This window comes from Pinus tabuliformis, chromosome 8 (assembly GCF_031772625.1).
Source record: "Pinus tabuliformis cultivar Carrire ecotype Pingquan chromosome 8, CPIR1, whole genome shotgun sequence".
Classification (NCBI taxonomy): domain Eukaryota; kingdom Viridiplantae; phylum Streptophyta; class Pinopsida; order Pinales; family Pinaceae; genus Pinus; species Pinus tabuliformis.
Window position 1 is genome coordinate 220,215,834 of NC_142294.1, and position 22,086 is coordinate 220,237,919.

The 22,086-nt window shown below is 41.1% G+C and overlaps 1 protein-coding gene across 18 annotated transcripts in view; it reads right to left on the bottom strand.

The window, feature by feature from the left end:
* Positions 1-22,086, bottom strand: part of LOC149234940 (histone-lysine N-methyltransferase ASHH3-like) — a 343,338-nt gene that overhangs the window by 195,829 nt on the left and 125,423 nt on the right. For 5 of the 18 annotated variants that reach the window (XR_016246139.1, XR_016246140.1, XR_016246137.1 and 2 more), the window contains exons 14-16: positions 16,429-16,547; positions 15,977-16,050; positions 15,489-15,851 (exon numbers count right to left, since the gene is read on the bottom strand). The exons of 1 other annotated variant lie outside the window; for it this stretch is intronic. Coding sequence is in view for 4 of the 17 variants with exons in the window: in XM_089372003.1 (XP_089228129.1) it covers positions 15,825-15,851; positions 15,977-16,050; positions 16,429-16,547 (220 nt within the window). In the remaining 13 variants the exon portion in view is untranslated. Of the gene's footprint in view, positions 1-15,152; positions 15,852-15,976; positions 16,051-16,428; positions 16,558-16,910; positions 17,093-22,086 lie in introns of those variants that run through there. 12 more of the 18 variants (XR_016246143.1, XR_016246142.1, XR_016246144.1 and 9 more) reach the window with 12 other exon arrangements.

Below are 22,086 nucleotides of genomic sequence, written 5' to 3' on the forward strand. Positions count from 1 at the left end.
CATCCTCCAAAAGGTACAGTGAAAATCTCACAAGAGCCAATAACCCAATCCAAGTGATGATGAATGAGAGAGAATGCCTCTAATCTATTTATATAGTCCTCCAAAGGATTCGAATGGCCTAATTTGGACTAATAATGCCCCTAGAATAAAATAATGTACATAATAACAATACTTTTGGTGACAAGCCCACCAAATAGCAGAATAACACAAAAATAAGCCTCTCAAGACGGTCGAATAATCAACAAAGTGAGTCGCTGGGCCTTTCAGGAGGCCTAATGAAGTCCAAGGGGTGCCATGATGCAGAAATGGACTCCAAACATAGAAGACAACGGGTTGGCCCCTTGTTTTCCAAGCAAGAACGTGTGGTGCTCCCAAGTGGGTGATGGGGAATAAGGACATCCTCATGGATCTCCAAATGGATTGAAAACGCATGTAGACAATTTGTAAGGGCTAGAATGATGACATAATCCCTCCCTCTGAAGCGGGAGACATCCTCTGGACCTTGGAACATCTGCCAAGTATATGGTACCACTGTGGAGTCGAATGGGCATGGTGAACTAGGTGCATCATCCTCATCCAAAAAGGTGGAACATGAGCAATCAATAAGCACTGTTGGAGATCCATGATGTAATCTCTGGTATGGTGGAGGCCCATGGCTCTCAACACTCATCCTACAACTGCCAATGCGACCCTCTAGAGGACTAGGACCCCGTATAGGGAGACTAAGCCCCAAATGGAGACTTGCAATCCTGCATAAGATCCAATGTGTCTCCTTGCCCTCCAATATAAAAAATCATTAGTATAATCAAGTAAAAGAGCTTACAAGTCATGGAATCAATGGGGTATTTCATGGTGGCATGCCTTTCCATAATGGGCTTTGACATGTACAAGAGTCTCCAAGCTCAATAGAGGGTTACTCAAGGACCCTATCAGGTGGTTTCAACCTCTAAAGGGGGTGACATGTCCATGGTACATCCCTCAAATGGTAGTTGGCAAATGATATAATAATGGAGCGGAGTGTGGATTAGGGGAATCACCCAGACCACATGTTATGGTACAAGGGTAGCTACAATAAGGGCAGCCCACACTTGGGCATAGAAGTGTAGGAGGGAGCAAATCTTGGTACATGAATTACCCCAGCCTTTGTTTTTTCACCCTTCTTCATATGCCTTTTTCCTTTGATTGTTTTTTCTTCATAACTACTCGGGGCTCCAGGGCATCAAAGCATGATGTATAATATGTAACAATGGATACCCCCTTAAGGTGGGGCAGCTCATCGCCCACCAGGGGTTGGGATAATCATGGGTTCCTTGATCATAGAGGGGGCTCATCTAGGTGTTGATTTGGGGTAGCATCGAATGTGATCTAGGCCTCAAATTTTGCAGGGAGGCCTGGGCACATGTATTCCAAAGAACCCAGAAAGCGTTTTGGGAAATTCCACACAGAGACAGGTTTATTAAAATAATTAATATTTTTTAATGGGACCTTATGTCTAAACTTAAGAAATTAAAAATATTAATGGGTATTAATCTAATTATGATGTAACTTCTAGAAGAAGACGAGGATCAAGCTAAAATGATCTTAGTCATTGATTAGCTTTTAATCTGGGTCGTTGAATATCAATGAGAAGATTATTTAAGGGAGCTTGAGGGTCATTTGGAAAACACACCGAGAGATCAAGAGATCGAACTTCTGAAGTGAGAAGTTTTCAAGAGGAAATTATGATCAAGGAGATTTCTTGCAGTTGAGGGGCAGGTATAGCATCCGGAGAGAGAGCGATTTTCTCAACCGGAGAATCATCAACAGAGAGAGACAGAGAGTGATCTAGCAGCTCTATGCAGAGGCTGATGCAGGGCCACGCTGAGGCTGATGCAAGGCCACGTAGAGGCAACGCAGAGGGTGAGAGAGAATCTGAAATTTTGTAGCAAGTCAATTTTGGAAGCCGATAGCCGGGGCGTGAGACCAAGAGGCTGAGCGCAGTGACTCCGAGCAGCAAATTGATCAGCTGGGTGGGTGACACAGTTCCTAGAGGGGCTAATGCAGGTACTGCGCAGAGACAGCGCAGGGCCTGCCAAAGGCACTTCATCCAGCATCTCGATCAGTCGGGATTTTTCTCAGTGATTGTGTGAGGTAATCTCACAAATCTTTCTGCCATTATTTCTCTCTCTATAACTGAACAACCCGAGAGGTATTCAGACATGTATTCAGAATTTGCTATTGCTTAATAATAATAAACCCTCATATCTATTGCACCAATTTTTCCACATTGGGTTATTCCGGGGACATTTGTCCAAAAATAACGATGTTATTGTGTTGTATTTTCTTTCTTGCTCAGTCTCTTGTTTCCGCATTATATTTAATTAAGTGAAGGTTGTAGTGTATGTATTTCGATATTTGTCGTAGAAAACTACAAGTAATTTGTTTGAAGGAAGTTAACAAATAGGAGAACTATCATCAATTGTTGTAGTAGGAATTTCGGTTTAGAAATTTTCACATGGTATCGGAACTTCAAGTGAGACAAGAAGAGCAGAACCAGAGAAACTAGCGCTGAGCATAAGAGGGAGATTGAAAAGCTACAGGAAGCAGCAATTCGAACCCCAAAGGGTTTGCGTAGTTCTTAGCCAGAGGGCTAAAATTTCGAGGTGATCTTCGTCTGAGTGAGTCGACAGAGAGAAGGACTCCCAGTTCGAATCTTTGTTGGGGCAGAGGGAGCAGCGCTGAAGTCTCAGGGTAAGGAGAAGCTGGTGGGAAGCAAATTTTTCTGTAGGCAGTTTGTTGGGCAAAAAATCGTCAAAAGAAAGAGGAGAAGCACAGTTGAGGGAATCTCTTCCTCAGAGAATTCCTAGCCAAGGAATTCAAATTCTCTAGACATGAGCAGCAGCAAGGAGCAACAATTTTACTAGCTCCAGCAAAGAGTGTGTAGGCTAGCCCGACAACAGCACAGAAGAGAGGAGATTTTCGACATTTGTGGCAAAAATGGCAACTAGTGGCTTGAGGGATCAAGACAGGTTGGACGAAGCATCCAACTACGTCATCTAGAAGGCTAGATGGTCATTCCTTCTAAATGAGCATGCCCTCAAGACATATGTCAACAGCGTGGTGGTTGTCCCTGCAGATCCAGATCCGCTGAAGAAGTACAGATCAGAAATGGTGAAGGCCAAGAGGATGATCCTTGATGGAGTAAAGGATCACGTAGTGTGTCATGTCGCTAGCAAAGGAACTGCTAAGGAGATGTGGGATGCCTTGGCAACGCTATATCAAGGTTCTTCCGAGTAGCGAAAGATGTACTTGGAGTAGAAGCTGAGATCTGCTCAGATGCAGAAGGGGGAGTGTGTGGATCCATTCCTCGCGAAGCTTAAGGAGACCCGTGATGAATTGTCTGTTGCGGGGCATACACCTCAGCATTCAGAGTTAGTTAGACTGGCCCTCAATTCTGTCTCAGATGAGTGGCAAGTCTTTGTGCAGAATATCCTGGACAAAGCAACATTGCTGAATTCGGTTGAGATGTGGGCAGGTCTAAAACAAGAGGAGCAAAGGAGAGACTTAGTCAAGGTTAAACTTGATGGAAGCAGCAGCAGTGGGTCGAAGCCCAAGGAGGAGGAGAATAATACCGCCCTTGCATCGAAGGGACAGCAGGAGCAGCGGAGACGTAAGAAAGACGTCTCGAAGATCAAGTGTTTCAGGTGTGGTGAGATGGGTCACTATGCTACCTAGTGGCCTCTCAAGAAGAAGGAAAAGGATGAGAAGCACGATTCGAAGGCTGCGCCTGCGAAGATCGAAGAGGAGTTCGCCATGACAGCCGAGATACCTCTAGGAGGAGGGTGGGTTGATTTAGAACTGTAGTTCGAAAGAGCTACAGATGGGCAGGATCCTTGAGGAGTCCACCTCTTGGATCAATACCTTACTACGGGAGCCCAGTTTTGTGGTAGCAGGATGGACTAGTTTCGGATGGTGTCGACGAGTGTCGAGGAGACAGTTGTAGTGGCTAAGAGCGCTAGAGACTGAACAACACAGAACAAAGTTGGCAGCAGTGCAGATGGCACAAAGAAAAGGTCAGCAGCAGTGCAGATGGCACAGAGCAATGGTCAGCAGCAGCGCAGTAGATTCAGAGGGTCAGCGCAGAGACTAGGAGCAGTCAAGCTTCAGCATTCACGTGGTATCATACTGAACATGGTTAGTTCAATAATTTTGGATGTTTTTCCGTTGCCGATAGAGTGGCAACAACAATTTGAAGTGCAGTGGCAGTGCTAGCAACAGTACAGATGCAGCACTTGCGAGGGAGTTGTAATACGGATGCAGTGTTCACAGTGGTAGTGTCAGCAACAGTACAGTTGCAGCAGCAGCGCAGTAGTTGGTGGACAGCATGTCAGACATCAACTGCGCAGAGGACGATGGTTCAGAGTCTGAGCAGTATGTAGCAGCATATTGCTAGAGCACATTCCTCGCTAAGAGGAAGTGTTGATTTGGGGTAGCATCGGATGTGCTCTAGGCCTCAAATTTTGCAGGGAGGCTTCGGCACATTTATTCCAACAAACCCAAAAAGCGTTTTGGGAAATTCCACCCAGAGACAGTTTTATTAAAATAATTAATATCTTTTAATGGGACCCTAAGTCTAAACATAGGAAATTAAAAATATTGATGGGTATTAATCTAATTGTGGGTGTAACTTCTAGAAGAAGACAAGGATCAAGCTAAAATGATCTTAGCCATTGATTAGCCTTTAATCTGGGTCGTTGAATGTCAACGAGAAGATTATTTAAGGGAGCTTGAGAGTCATTTGGAAAACACACAGACATATCAAGAGATCGAATTTCTGAAGTAACAAGTTCTCAGGAGGAAATTATGATTGAAGATATTTCTTGCAGTTGAGGAGAAGGGGTAGCATCCAGAGAGAGAGAGATTTTCTTAGTCGGAGAATCATTAGCAGAGAGAGGTAGAGAGTGATCCAGTAGCTCTCACGCAGAGGCTAACACAGGGCCACATAGAGTTAGCGCAGAGGGTGAGAGAGAATCCGAAATTTTGCAGCAGAGTTAGTGTCAAAAGCCGGGAGCGAGGGTGTGAGACCGAGAGGTTGAGAGCAGTGACCCCGGGTAGCAAATCGATTAGTTGGTTGGGTGACACAGTGCCTACAGGGGCTGACGCAAGGACTGTGCAGAGGCAGCGCAAGGCTTGCCAGAGGCACTTCATCCAGTGTCCGGATCAGCCGGGATTTTTCTCAGTGATTGTGTGAGGTAATCTCACAAATCTTTCTGCCAGTATTTCTCTCTGTAATTGAATAACCCAAGAGGTATTCAGAGATGTATTTAGAATTTTCTAATGCTTAATAATAATAAACCCTTAGTTTTTTTGCACCGTTTTCCCACATTGGATTTTTCCAAGGACATTTGTTATTTTCTTTCTTGCTCAGTGTCTTCTTTCCGCATAATATTTAACTAAGTGAAGGTTGCAGTGTATGTATTTCGATATTTGTCGTAGGAAACTGCAAGTAATTTGTTTGAAGTTAACAAATAGGAAAAATATCATCAGTTGTTGTAGTAGGAATTATGGTTTAGGAATTTTCACACTAGGGGCCATAGGAACCAAGGTAATGTCCATGGATAAGGGGTATAGCTCATGTTAAGCTTTTGCCCACGTGCTACATTTGTATGTCTCGGCCATCTTTTGCATCTTCTGGTACATTTGGTGTTGAAAGTAGCCAAATTATGCTTTTTCTTTTCTTTTTAGCTGCATCAACCTTCGAGGCATTGTTCCAAGCCCAACCCAAGGTGTGGACAAGGGGAAGGGGAGGGCTAACCCTATGTGGAGCCAGTGGACACATGTGGACCCGGATGGGAAAAGAGATGAATGGGGCTAAAATCAGTGGAAGGGGGATGATGTAGGTGGTAAGGGGAAGCATGACCACGCAACCAAACTTGGGATTTACCATGTAGTGCCAACCCTAAAGCTAATGGCCAATAAAGGAGATCCCACGAGACTAGGATACAAGGGTAACCACGAAATCGGGTAATGGTGACAAGAATATAGACCTAACCCACTCTTTCCGCTGAATCCCCAAAAGTGCCCAAAAGTGCCCATGATAAGTAAGGAAAATTACCCAACTATACCAATGAAAAGCCATACCTTTGGGGTCGGGAGGCCCACCTTCAAACATATAATCATAACAAGTGGGCGAGGGACCACATGGCTAGCTCAGGTGGTGAAGATAATGGCATATCCAGTTATCTGGTCACTGCAAGGGGCTGTTGGTTATTGGTCAAAGACTATCTATGAGAAAAAAAATTCTCCTATGTACACTACCCACAGGTGGTGGGTATCATTTGGCTCCAACTGGGACATGAGCTCTTAGAGAGGTGCATGAAGCTACTCGAATGGGAGGTCATGAGAACACCAACAATCTCTTGGTACCGCATACCTGTTACCTGCACATATCAAAGACCAAGCATATGGGGCAGCATGTTTTTTTGGTGTCTTATGATCACCCATGCTCAGTATTAGGCTATAAAAATCAACAAGAATGTAAAATGCAATTTTATTCTAAATGCAACCAATCTATCATGAAAATATCATATGATGTTAGTTCTAACGAGAAAATGAGCATGCATGTTACATCACCCAAATACTAAGTGTAATCATAGACCCAATGCAACCAACGTATCATCCAGTCAATATGAAAACAACTGCCATTCTATTTACTCATGCAATAGATCCAAAGGTAGGGCAAGAATGACAACAAGGAAGGTCACAAGGGCGAGAGGCGGGAAAATGAAGTGAGTATGCATGGAGTATCACGGGGAAAGAGGGAACCAATGGATGCAATCTATTCCACATGATCCTTTCTTCTAACCAAAATATAGAAATATCAACAATTAGGCTCGTGGATAGCAACCTCAGGCATATCATCCGCATTATGTTCCCCATCATTAATGTCATGCTTCATGAACACCATAGGGTCATGACTAGGAGGAAAGAGAGACCGATGACAAGGGGAGACACAACAAGCAGGTTACTCATGATGATCATATTCAGAATCTTGAGGGTACGAGGGGGGACGAGCGATACGACTATTAGATGGCTCCTCCTCAACATCATCCCTAGGAGGGGAAAAAGGATCATCAATGATGATGCTAATGTGAGAGAGGACAAGGTGGGGCCTCAAGGGTAATGTAGCTATGTTGTTGGGATCCTGGGAAGGTATGGGAAAACAAGGCCTTTGTCAGTGTCCTCATCAGTGTCATAAATGGGGCCTTGCCATTTCCAATAAGCCTTCTTCATGTGAGGGATAGCCACAATCCTCCCTTTAGATGGTGTGAGTAGAGATATCATTATGAGTAACGCCCTAGAGAAAACGAGAATCAATTTCAACCTCATTTTCTGTGTCAGTATCATAAATAGGGTCACTGTTAAAATGATGGTTTCCCATATCCCATTTTCCCTCACTAATGCACAAGAAATCAGAAATGTCATCTTCATAGGGAGCTACAATATTCATATGCTCAAGCACCCTTTCTTGAATGAAAGTCCCACTTCATCGGGTTCATCGCCAAGGGCCTTAATAGGGCTTTCACTCATGCCATGCACAGTCTCAATCCTTAAATTTGCATCTTGAAGGTCCTCATCATTATCTTTTTTAGATTGATCCCACTCTTCCATATATTCCTCAGTTTCATGATGATCCTTCACATTTGAACTTTCTTCAATGTCACTTGGATCATCCAATTGATTACCTTTTGTGGGGCTTTGCAACTAATTATAATATTTTTCATTGAATAGGTCAGTCAGAATATTAAAAGCACAGGTTAGGCCAGCAAAGTCTAAGAGACGACTAGGATCCTTCTCATAGGCACACATCATTACATAGAGTTTCTATTGTGTTGACCCATGAAACTTGAGCATGAATTCCTTATCCATTTTCTCCAATAAATCTTCATAAAACTTAACATCTTTTTCCACATCCTTTTGCGGTTCTTGAAGGTCTTTATCATTGACTTTTGCAAATGTAGGACCAAGATTAAACTCTTTTCAACAAGAGGCCATTTTTCATGATTTTGCATATTAGGATTAAAATGGAGTCGCCAGGATGAATTAGAACGCCTTGATAGATGCTTGCTTCACCCCACAAGCATTAACTTTGAAGTTCAATGAAGAACTATGGCTTCATTCTTCCAATGGAGTCGCCAATAATGATATGTCAATAAGTCGGATGGGGAACAAAACACATGTCTCGTGTCCCCAGCAACGGCGCCAAAATGTTACTGCTTAAAATAGAAAGGGTCTTAGGATGGGATCCTATGGAGAAACTACTAGGTCAAGGGAAACAATGGAGCAATAGCCCACTGTCACCTCAGCTAAGGCTCCCTGCTCTTTACGAACTTTCACCGATGAGAGGAAACCCGCTATGAGAGGAATCACGATAATGGATATGTCAATTAAAATGATGAAAGGTGATTCCCAAGGCCTATTCACAAGAGAGACTCAATTGCATAGCTTTCTTACTTTGGAAGCAAGGTGATGGGCTCTCCGGGAAGGGCCAAGAAGATCCTTAGGGCTAGATTATGGGAGTATGCTTTGCCAAGATGGTTACTAGACCTAGCGATCCTTGTGGAGACTTGGCCTTTATATGATCTTTGTGAAATAGGAATCAACAACTTTTGAGACCATAAAAGGCCAAGTGGACCCACAATTAGGTCAAGGGTATGGAGTTGATCAACCAAGAATGGGCTTGACCAAATTAGGAAAGGGACAAGGATCAAGGAAAGAATATTCTTTGGATAATTAAATGTTATGATCCTAATGACGACACTAGCTAATGGGAAAGCAAAGGCAAGAATCGATCTTTGATCTAGGGCTTGAGCTATCTCAAGATCCCACCGTCAAAATTTAGTGAAATTTGGAGGGCTTCTAGAGGACACCCCAGTGTAGTTGTGGGCAAGAGATCGAATTCTTTTGATGGCTAAATCATGATAAAAGTGATGCCCTAGGTGACCTCTGGAGGCTAGGCCTAGAAAAGGAAGGGGAGCTGAGAGAAATAAGCTTTAAACGTGATCACCTATGGAGGATTAGTGCCTTGGTCTTTGGGAGAGATGGAGTAAAAGAGAAATTATGGTTTGGAAAGACTTCACCCAATCAAAGAGGCCTTCAAACAACTTCGCATGGCATTAGAGCATGAGACCAACTACTTCAACGACTTTATACTTTGATTTGCAATAATTGATGATTTATCGAGATGCAATTAACACAAATTATCTCTAGGAACATTCACCCATTCATACATGGCCCATGACATGATGCAACGCTATAAAATATGACAATTTCCACCAATTCATATAGAAAAGCAGTAAATTTCAGACTTGTATAACGAAATCCCAGCAACATTCATGTGACAAAAGTAAATGATAAGAATAAGCATGAAAAGAGCACTTACATGTATAAAAAAGTATATTCAATCATCATATTATGCCAATAATGAAGTTTCAAGACAAGAGAGATATCCAAACATCAAAATTCATCCATAACATCCAAACTCATCCCCCAAAAGGGATAGCGAAAATCTCACAAGAGCTAATAACCCCATCCAAATGATGATTAATGAGAGAGAATGCCTCTCTTCTATTTATACAATCCTCTAAGGGATTTGAATGGCCTAATTTGGACTAATAATGCCCCTAGAATAAAATAATTTGCATAATAAAAATACTTTTGGTGACAAACCCACCAAATAGCTCAATAACACAAGAATAAGCCTCTCAAGAGGATTGAATGATCAACAAAGTGAGTCATTAGGCCTTTGACGAGGCCTAATGAAGTCCAAGGGGTGCCATGATGTAGAAATGGACTCCAAACATAGTAGAGAAGGAGTTGGCCCCTTGTCTTCCAAGCAAGAACCGGTGGTGCTCCCAAGTGGGTGTGGGGGCATGAGGACATACTCATGGGTCTCCAAATGGATCGAAAATGCATGTAGACCATCTGTAAGGGCTAGAATGATGACATAAGCCCTCCCTCTGCAACGGGAGGCATCCTCTAGACCATGGAACATCTACCAAGTGTATGGTGCAACTGTGGAGCCAGCTGAACATTGTGAACCAGGTGCATCATCCTCATCCAAAAAGGTCAAACACGAGCAATCAATAAGCATTGTTGGGGATCCATGAAGTAATCTCTGTTATGGTGGAGGCCCATGGCTCTCAACGCTCACGCTAAAAGTGCCAATGTGGCCTGCAATCCTACATAAGATCCAATGTGTCCCCTTGCCCTCCAATACAACAAATCATTAGAATAATCAAGTAAAAGTGCTTACAAGTCATGGAATAAATGGGGCATTTCATGGTGGCATGCCCTTCCATAGTGGTCTTTGACATATACAACTATCTCCAAGCTCAATAGGAGCTTAATCAAGGACCCCTATCAGGTAGTTTCAACCTCTAAATGGGGTGACATGTCCATGGTACATCCCTCAAATAGTAGGAGACAAATGAGATAATAATGGAGTGGAGTGGGAATCAGGGGAATCACCCAGACCACATGATATGGTACAAGGGTAGTTGCAATAAGGGAAGCCCACACCTGGGTGTATAAGTGTAGGAGGGAGAAAATCACAGTACCTTAGTTACCCTAGCCTTTGTTTTTCGACCCTTCTTCATATGTGTTTTTCCTTTGATTGATTTTTCTTCATAACTGCTTGGGGCTCCAGAGGAAGAGAGCATGATGTGTAATATATAGCAGTGGATACCCCCTTAAGGTGGGGCAATTCATCGCCCATCAAGGGTTGGGACAATCATGTGTTCCTTAATGATAGAGGGGTCTCATTTAGGGCCCATAGGAACCAAGGTGATGACCATGGATAAGGGATAGAGCTCATGTTTGGTTTTTTCCCACGTGTTAAATTTGTATATCCTGCCCATCTTTTGCATCATGTGGTACATTTCCTGTTGAGAGTGGCCAAATTATGCTTTTTCTTTTCTTTTTAGCTACATCAACCTTCGGGGCATTGTTCCAGGCCCGACCCAAGGTGTGGACAAGGGGAAGGAGAGGCTAACCTATGTGGACCCAGCGGACATATGTGTACCCAAATGGGAAAAGAGATGAAATGGGCTAAAATGAGTGGAAGGGGAGTGACGTAGGTGGTAACGGGAAGCAGGACCACGCAACCAAAATCGGGATTTCCCATGTAGTGCCAACCCTAGAGCTAATGGCGAGTAGAGGATATCCCACGGGACTAGAATACAAAGGTAACCACGAAATCGAGCAATGGAAACAAGAATACAAACCTAAACCACTCTTTCTGCCGAATCCCCCCACCCAATCCATGCCCAAAAGTGCCCATGATAAGTAAGGAAAATTACTCAACTATACCAATGAAAAGCCATACATTTGGGGTCGGGAGGGCCACCTTCAAACTTACAATCATAACAAGTGGGCGAGGGACCACATGGCTGGCTCAGGGCGCAGAGATAATGACATATTCAGTTATATGGTGTCTGCAAGGGGTTGTTGGCTACCCGCTGAGGACCATCTAGGAGAAAAAAAAATCTCCTATATACACTACCCACAAGTGGTGGGTAACAGACCAAACGCTGGAACTCCACTACATACCCTTCTGGACTACCAGTCTATGTCAAATGTGCCAACTCCCTTAAGTGCAACTCTATATCCTTCCTATCAAACCTCTCAACCAACCTCCTGGTGAACTCAGTATAGGAGGTGATGTGTATGTGTCCAAGAGTGATCAAGTCATGGTACCACCACTCATGTGCGTCTCCCTCTAAATGCAAGGTGGAAAATCGAATAGCATCAATCTCTCGAATGGGGTTCAGAAGGAGATAAGTGTCCAACTTTTTGACCCATGCTCTAGCTAAGCTCTTGGCTGACCCATCAAAATACAGAAGTGTGACCTGCCCTGCAACCTTTTGCATCTCATGATTTGGCTGTCCTCCTCTATAATATGTCCCAGCTCTGGTTTTTGCCTCTCCCTTGAGGTGAATAAACTCCCCAAGAGACATGGTATGTTGAACCCTAGGGTCTAACCCTTCATACTCATCAATCCCTATCTCCACGGAATGCACCAACTCTGCAACAAAATTTGGTTCCCTCTCTCTCTCTCTCTCTTTGGTTCCTCACTGCGGCATAGTGGGATGGCTATCCTGGCCATGTGTAAGAGTTTGCGGCTGCTGGAATGGATGCTCATTTGTGTGACAGCTTCCTCCTCTCGCTCGGGATCCTCCCTCACCATTGTCCTTGTGCTCGCGCTGGTTCTGAACTTGAATACCCAACACTTGCTATATCATGTACATCATTAACTGACCCTGCCTTAGCATCTGTTGATTTACCCTCAATGGCTCTTCCATAACTTGGTTTTGTCCTCCTTGCCTAGGTTGTTTGATCCCTCCATTTCCATCCTGACCCTTCATGTGTATTCTGGCATTATTAAGCTCCATATTAGAGAAATGATCAGGTTCTTCTCCTCTTCCGCATCCTCTTCCTCTACCTATGCCTTTGCCCCTGCTATGGTAGACCATTCCAATAAACGGTCTAGACATCAACTGTGCTTGTGCCCACAGCTGGCCAAGAACATGCTATGATACCACTGTAATGTCCCAAATTAGGAAATACAAAGAATATCAATGACATGCAATAAGCTACAGCTAGGAAATCCAAACATGCAAGCAAAAAATTTCACAATCAGAAATAGACTAGTGAACCATGAAATAGCAACCATAAGTCTGAGACATTTTATTAATTTTCCAACTGGAACTGATTACAATAGAGTGGAATGATAGAACTTGGGCTTGCTAATGCAAGCATGCAAAACCCGGGTGAAGATCTAAGGAAAAGCTCCAACTGAAATGGCTCAATCTACCCAAACGCAGAACTTGGGCTTGCTAATGCAAGCATGCAAAACCCGGGTGAAGATCTAAGGAAAAGCTCCAACTGAAATGGCTCAATCTACCCAAACGCACTGCCCAGAAATTTATGTTGTTGTTGTTGTTGTTGCCGTTGGAAGCAAACTGTAAAATGACCCCTCAAAACTACTCCAAAAATTTTGCAAAATTAGGAAAAGGCTCCTCACACCCAATATAACAAAACCCAGAAAAATCTCAAGTTGAATACACAAGTCACTGAAGGCCCAAAATCTGCGTGTGGCTTTTCCCAGTCTGCCAGTGAGCCACAGAAATTGAACTGTTGCGAAATACTCAATATCCCAAAAGGTGAAGCACCTCCAAACCCCAGCAAAATTTCCTCTTCAAACTCCCGAAAATAATCAGCTCCAACAACCCACAAACACCTATGCTCAGCCTCTGCACGGGAAACAGCCAGTAAACCAAGGCGCAGGTCCAAAGAAGAGAAAATTTGGCCCACAAATCTCCAACACTTCCAGCCCGGAAATTTCCCAAAAACAACTCGTCCTCCTTAAAGGAAAATTTCCACAAAATAGCCAACACGGAAGACAGTAAATGCTAGCTTCTCAAACCCCAGCGAAATCCTCCACTGCATCCTCCAGAAACTCGCACACGCTAAAGAAAACACTGCAAACCCCACATAAGATACAAAAAATCTACCCTCAAGCCTGGAAATTCCTCATGCTAAACAGCACTAGGTAACTTGGCTAAGAAGCTCAAGCAAATTCTCCAATTCTAAAATGAAATGCCAAGAAGATGCAAAAATGAGGCTCTTCCCTTCCTTTTATAATTGCTGCTCAACCTTCCTTGTGGGCTCCACCAATTCGACCCCCTTGCCTAACCCTCTTTCATGTGGTTCGATTTCTCCTAGGGAGTTCGATTTCCCTTCTCAAGTGACCCCCACAGCTTATCATCACTTAATTTTCCCTTTTTCTCCTAAGTTTAACCTTTATTTATTATCAAAATTTAATATGAGCCTCCAAAACTTATTTCTCCTAAGTTTTATTTTATCAAATATTACAGTCGCCAAAATTGCAAAATTGAGGATTTCCTTAGCAAAATTATTAATTGGGGACATGACAGTCATAATTATACAAATTATGAGAATGACAAGTCTGAATATTCAATATTCTATTCTGAATGTTTGCCCCTCTATGTCAAGTAATCGATGCTCCCTACTAAGACCTTCCTAACTCTTTTCTTCAGCTAAATCCCTATCATATATCGTAATTTAACTGAACATTGATCCTTTTATATGTTATCCAATTTCTTACACAATACTTCTTAAAGCCCTTGTCAAGTTTGCTGTTTTGTCTATTGATTTCCCAGGTAAAACAACTAATTCTATATAGACGAATCATAATTGAACTGAAGCTCTCCTTAGCTGCATAAATAATGCCTGTACAATTATGAAAACAACAAGGCTGAATATTCAGTATTCTCTTCTCAATGTTTGTCCCTTTATGTCAAGTAGCCGATACTCCCTACTAAGACCTCCCCAACTCTTTTCTTCACCTAAATCCCTATCATATATCCACTTTCTAATTGAATGTTGATCCTCTTATACATTACCCAACTTCTCGAATGTAATCCTTAGAGCCGTCATGTCAAGTTTGTCATTTCATCAATTGATTTCCCATGTAAACAACTGATTTATATGTAAGAATCATAATAACTACAGATTTGAACTGAAGCTCTCGTTAGCTGCATGAATAATTCTTATCTGTGCAATTGCTTATAAAGCTTAAAAATAAATTAGCAAAATCTGCCCCACTTCTCATATATTTTAATAAATGCATCATAGAGCAGCGTTTCTTCTTTGTTTAGAAGGATTTTGTACTTTTGACTTATATTATTTCACACATGTTCAGCGTCCATAATTTCTATGCATAGAAATTTGAAATAAAACTACTAACAACAGGAAAGAAATCGGCAAGCTGCATGAGCAGCATAAATATTACTATACTCATATAAGCCATAAACTTACCAGGGAAAACCTAAAATCCTATAAACCTACCCACTGAAACGTAGCTTGCCACTATTTTCTCAATATTTCAGTATTTATTCCATGCTAAAATAATTGGAGTTCAACAAATCCCATCTCAGTATCTAGAGTGCCTGTGCAAAACTAAGGCTTCAAAGTTCAATAGTAAGAGTCAACAAATTTGTTATATTTTCAAGTTTGACTTGTCAGACTCCATACATTGATTTCAATTTTAGTTAGCACGTGAATCAAAAGCTAATGTGGAATACAAAATAAGCAATCAAAAATATGGACGTCAATTTCTTTCCAAAATGTCCTGCATCAATTAACCAAGAACCATCCTTAAAAGTTTAGAGGAAGCAACTGCTCTTTGATTATTTTGATATAACTACTGAAGACTGAATTGGATCAAAGATAATAGTTTAACTGTTACTCAATGTACCTCAGGTTGCTTCAAGCTGAAACAATAGAATGGAACCATAGAAGGTGATATACTGCTATAGTAAAAAAATTGTTTGTACATGTATGAACTTAGCAGAGCCCAAAATAAAATGGTATGGCCTCTCCGGTAGAGAAAAAAACTGATATTCATATTACATTGTCCTGCCTACCTTTCAAGTCTTTTCAAAAGAGCAATCTTCAGTAAAATCCAACTCAACTTCAAGAATTTCCTCCCTCATATTTATGAGGATGAGGTTCCCACCAGGAAGGGGAATTGACAATTATCCCCAGATCTGGAAAGAAAGAATCCAGGTTAACACAACAAACACCAAATTTACAGTGGTCAATGTGATAAATGCTGTGCCGCTGAAACATTCTGCCAAAGAATCAATGAAGCCTAGGATCACTTAAGTGAAAGTCCCAACCAGAGTCAGATATAGCTTATTTGAGATGGTATAATGTATCTCGAATATGTATAGGATAAAAATGAATAAGGATGAAAACAATCACTTCCGCATTAAAATCCAATGACCCTACACATAAAAACAAACAAAAGCAGTCATAAAACGTGTTGAATTAGATGCTAAAACACAATGCTGTACTTATAAATGGCTGACCTAAGCTTATTATAAAGATTATGCAGACCTGTATACATTACCTGATTTCTACTCAAATCATCTTCTGCATTCCCATCATAACTGTTTACATTGCTACTCCACAGTTTTAGAACTGCTTTTGAACAGAAAAAAAAAAAAAAGCAATTATTATTGGGGTCACTTGAAAAGATATAAAGGAAGCCTAATTTAAAACTGCAATACAAAGAAAGTACTCATTTCCCTCCACAGAATGGCATAACCATAATAAAGTCTACATTTATCAAGTATATTTTATGCTAGCCACATTAAAAGCATGAACTTTGTAAACCTAAATGGCAGCAACTGGCACACTAGAAACTTAAGATTGTGTCCAATCCTAAACTTAGTCCAAAACTTGCCAAAAGGCCAGCTAGGAACAAACATTTTGATGTTTTCTTTTCCCTGAAATGCCCAAATGAATGGGACCTAGCTTCAAGACACACACAGGTATGATAATGGGATTTAAGTCATTCACCCTCTTTCTTGTCAGCTACGACCAGATGTTGTAAAAAGGGTTTATTCGGAGCAAGCCCCAAGTTATCAGGACCACAATATATATATTGTGTAAACAGCTGGTGCAGAACCTCCAAGCCACTGTGGGTGCCTAATAAGCAAGAGCAAGGGCATTAGTAGCTTATTTTTGAAGGACGAAAGGACTGACTAATAGCCCAAAGGAGGCCGCAATTATTGACAGTAAAGTGAAGGTCAAAAGGGGAAACCACAAATATCCATCCATTCCTCCAAATTTCTGAAGCAACTCTCACATCTCTGGTATGTACTTTATAATCTCGTTAATCAGTGTTTTTATTAAAATTTTGTGGTGTATTGTTCTTAGTTTTGCAAGGCATTCAAGGCCTATTTATTACCATCTACCCTAGCTCTAGAAAGAAGCCAAAATCCTGTCTATGATCCGAAATTCTGTCAAGCAACAGCCTTATTGTCAAGCAACATTCATACCTCCCATATGTATGGAGAAAATTCTGGAGCATCGAGATTCTCTCTATACCTGTGCATGAAGAACAAGCCACATATAAGGAGATCTCAATCGAAATTCTGAGCATAGTCATCTTGCAACGTATATAGTCTCCTTGAAGGAAGGAGCCGAGATCTCCTGTTAACTTGGTCTCAAACATAATACTCTGAACATTCAAAAAATCAAGAAGAGACTTAGATCAAATCTAAGACTTCAAGAAAGTGTATTCACCTAGCATCAGTCTCCATTGTTCATAATAGTATTCACTCACGTGTGGAAGTGATATAAATCTGTGGTATGAGATCCACAATTTGTTCATCCTACAGTGGTAAGAATAGCATATATATACACAGTTCAATCTATATTAGACAGTAAGCCCACTTTGCCATGCCTATATAATTGGGTCCTGCACAGTCATACTTTTTAAGGTCAACTCAAAAACCTATTTTCCCTGTCACGATATCTAGGAAGGAGATACAGTCTCTAAGAAGGAACCATCTCCTATGTTTGGTGACGGGAAACTTCAAGTTTTGTAGCATTGAAGATATGCTGACAAAGAATACCTCTTACAGTCACCTTCACGGAGTCCAATTCTAATCAGTGGTGAATAAGACGTGTATATATATAAATGAGCAGAAATCACCATGGAACAAAACAATTAGAAGGATCAAAGTTTACAAGCAAGCAATGTAGATCATGAAAACGTTATGAGGAATTCTCTCTAGCATCCTTGGCACCAAGATCTCATCTATCTCAGGTAAGTACTGCTTTTATCTTTTATGTTTTGGTTATCGAACAACTTGTCTTCAGTTTGCAAAGGGAAACAAGCTCAATGAAACAAACAAATACAAAGGTATGTATTTGTAAGATATGTATGATCAAGATTTGAGTCATCTTAGGGTTTAGCAAATTTAAGATTGGTAGTTGCTATCCAATATTGTAAAACCCTAGGTAACTCATGAAAAACACTATTCATAGGGTTTGTAAACTATATTTTGATTTTTAGGTCCAAAGTTTTAATTGGAAACTTTCATTGCCTAGGAAATCCTAGATTGACTTCACAGTTTTTTGTATCATATAGTTTTCTTTGGTGTACCTGTCATTCAGTATTGCAGGTATAAAATTGTGATACATGAGAGAGGGCACTTCAAGGAAAACCTTACAAGGTTTGTAAAAGGAGCAACTTCGGGTATGTCTATTTGCAAAAACTTCTTTATTAAAATTATTTTAAAACTTGCCTTGTATTACTAACTATTTTATGTTTAGGATTTTCAATTGTAAAAGACTCTTGTTAGGAAGATCAAACACAAGATTGAATCTACCTCTGTCATATCTCTTGTCATTTGTTCATTTCTATGAAAACCCTAATTTTTAGGGTTCACTATAAAACTCTAACTCGTTGATGCTAAGAGTATATTGTCGATAATATTAAAACCCTGGGCTACTTAGGGTTTGTAAGTCTAACAATATTTAGGGATTTTGGTAATACTTTGGTAAAACCCTAATCTTTTAGCGTTTGTCATAAAACCGTAAACCTTTAGGGTTTGGTGAATTAGAGAAACCCTAGGTGTATGTACTTCCACATAACTGAAAGTTGAACCCCTAGTCAAAATTGTTGGGGTTTGATGTTTGTATCCATGCAGAAGATTAGTATGAATGAAACCCTAGATGAAAACTTGCTAGTTCTAGGGTTTGTAACAAAACCTAGTAAAGTCTGTCATGGAATTCTAAGAACATATTGTCGAAACCCTAGATGTACAATATTTGATTCTGTGGGTGTTGAGTCTAGTTTCTGGGACTTAAAGAATTGTTTTCACTATTAAGTTATTAATATCTAAGATTTGACTTTAGAATCTAGGGATTACGTCAAAAACCCTAGCAAGAGATCTTGAGTTGGATATGAAAGATTATTCAAGTTTAAGCTATGAAAGTTTGACTACTTATGATTGATACTCTCTTCATGTTGATATGGTAACCTTGTATTGATCTCATGCTCCTGTATATTTGTATTTGGTTGTACTTATTACTAGATTTGCAGGTGCACAATCTTCAAAATGTTGAAGATGTTCACCTATCATGAAAATAACTTAATGATGACCATGATGAAAAGAAGAACTTGGTGAAGTCTATTGTTGAGTTGAGGGGGAGCTTGGATACCCTCCATGAGTTCATAAGATGTTGATAACAAAGTTGAAGAGATTTTAATGTTTTTAAAAGATGCAACAAGATATATGAGCAGCATCAGGATAACTGAAGACCCCTAAGGTTCATATTAACATGTATATGTATTGAAAGGTTATTGCTAATTGGGGTTGTGTTTGTGCAGGATCTCTCCATGATAAAGTATGATTTTTTGGAAGCATGCTTGACTAATGGATATATATCTAGTTTATAGGGAGAGATGTAAGCATTTGGGGCTGAGTGCTTGATGCTTGGGAGGACATTTGGTCGGCCCATAGATCCAGAAGTAGGGAGGGTGGCATTGTCATAGAGCTCTGACCTTGGATACACACCTAGATCCCTAGTTTGGTGTTAGAGTGGAAGCCTGACGGTACCTATAGCTTGGAACACACCTTAGTCCCACCCGGTTAGATAACTTGGTCAACTATCTAATTCGGAAGCACTGCGGCGTTGTATGACTTGATGAATGTAATTTAAAAATCAAGTAGGTGAAGTAGATTTAGATTTGTTGCAGTAGTGGTTCCTCAGAGTGTAGGAATTTTCACATTGAAAAGAAAAGTAAAAGCATAATTGGCCACATTTAACAAGAAAATGTACTACAAAATGCAAAAGATTGTTGGGACAAACACATTTAGCACGTGGGAAAAATCCAATACGTGAGCTCTACCCCATCATCATGGCCATCACCCTAGTTCTTATAGGCCATAGATGAGCCTCCTTTATCATTTAGGAACCCATGATTGTCCCAACCCCTGGTGGCAAATAAACCGCCCTACCTTAAAAGGGGTATCCACTGTTATATCTCACACATCATGCTCAGACCTCTTGAGCCCCAAGCAGTTAATTAAAGAAAAATCATAAAAGGAAAAATGCATATAAAAAAGGGTGGAAAAATCAAGGCCGGGGCACCTCATGTACCATGATTGGTCCCTCCTATACATTATATACCCAAGTGTGTGCTTCCCTTTTACTAGCTACCCTTGTACCCCAACATGTGGCCCAGAGCTATCCCTTTTCATTCCCTACCCCATTCATCTCTTTACCACATGCCACAACCTTTTAAAGGATGCACATTGGACATATTATCCCCTTTAGAAGTAGAAACCACCTAATGGGATACTTGGTTCACCCCATTTGGAGCTTGGAGACATTGGCACATGCCAAAGCCCATTATGGAAGGGCATGCCATTATGAAGTCCCCACCTATTGTCCATGGTTGTAAGCTCTTTTACTCGATTTCTTTGATGACTTGTTGTACTGGAAGGCTAAGGGATGCATTGCATCTTATGTAGGATTGCAGGTGGCCTCTATCTTGTGTTTGGTCTCCCTATACGGGGTCCTGACCATCCAGAGGGCTACATTGGCACATGTGTAGGGTGTGTGTTGAGAGCCATGGGCCTCCACAGCAGTAAACAGCACTCCATGGATCCCAGAGATGTTCAAAGATTGCTCGAGATTCACCTATTGGACGAGGAATGTGCACCTGGTTCACCTTTCCCAAACCAACCCCACAGTTATACCATGCACTTGGCAGATGACCCTGGACTTGTATGTTGATGTGGCATCACTTACACCATAATTTGAGCCCTTACAGATGGTCTACAAGTATCTTCGGCTTACTTGGAGACCCATGAGGTCATTTGTGTGCCCTCACACCCATTGAGAGCACCACAAGTTTATTATGTGGAGAACAAGGGGCCAAACCCTTGCCCATTACTTTGGGAAGTCATATTCATCATTATGGCACTTATGGACTTCATCAAGCCTCTTAGAGAGCCCACCGATATGTATTATTGATCATTTGACCCATTGAGAGGCTTGTTATTTTGTTTATGAGCTATTTTGGTGGCCTTGTCACCAAAAGTTAGTTATTTGCACATTATTTTTATTTGATGGGTTAATATAGGCTCAAATTAGGTAATTCGAACTCCTAATGAGTGTATAAATAGGAGAGACATGAATTCATTTTGTATCATCACTTACCTTGAAGCATTCTCTCTCTTGAGAATTTCGCACTTCTTTCTTGGAGGATGAAATGGAGCATGGATGAATTTTGATGTTTGGATTGGACTTTCTTATCTTGGAGCTTCTTTATTGGCAAATATGTTGATGGTTGGATATGTTCACTTACATTTAATGTTATTCTTGTTTTATTTTGTCATATGCATTGGAATGGGATTTTCGCTATACTAGTGCTAATTGTTGCATTGCATAATTGTGAAATTGTGGAATTATTGCTTCTATATAGCATCTCTCAATGTATGGGCCATGTATGTTGAATGAAATCTCCTATGGATAATTCTACCATTGAATTTATGTTGATAAGCCCTCTCCTTTTGCAAAGTGAGGTATAAAGCTTTAAGGTCACTTCTTCCTTCCCTAAAGGACAAGCGAAGTAATCCTTAAGGCCTCCTTGATCGAGAAACTAAGTCCTTTCTCATCATTCTCGTAGACTCCATTCTCCCCGGGGGATTAGGCACAGGTCTACCAATAGGTGGTCACTCAAAGAACCATTTTTCTTCACATTTCCCTCTTCATTCTAAGTCTAGCCATGCTGGGCCTCTTAGGGCATCACTTTCCCGACAAAATAGTCATAGAAAAGGTTTGATCTCCTAGCCTCTACTGCGCTAGTGTGTCCTTAAGGCCTCCTCCAAATTTGAAGAAATTTCGACGGTGGGATTGCGAGATATCCCAAGCCCTAGCTCTAAGATCAAACTTTGCCTTAGTGTTCTCTAGGCTAGTACCTCATAGGATCAATTTGACACCTCTAAGTGGAACTCTTGTTTTGATCCTTTCCCCTTCCTTGTCCAGGTTAAGATCATCATTGGTTGCTAAGCTCCCTCCCCTTAACCTAGGCTGGATCCACTTGGTCCCGTGTGGTCCCATACCGTTGAAAAGTTGATTCTTCAAGAACCACTTGGGAAGTCAAGTTCAATAGGATTTAAGGGATCTAGAAACTCCTTTACAAGGCATATTCCT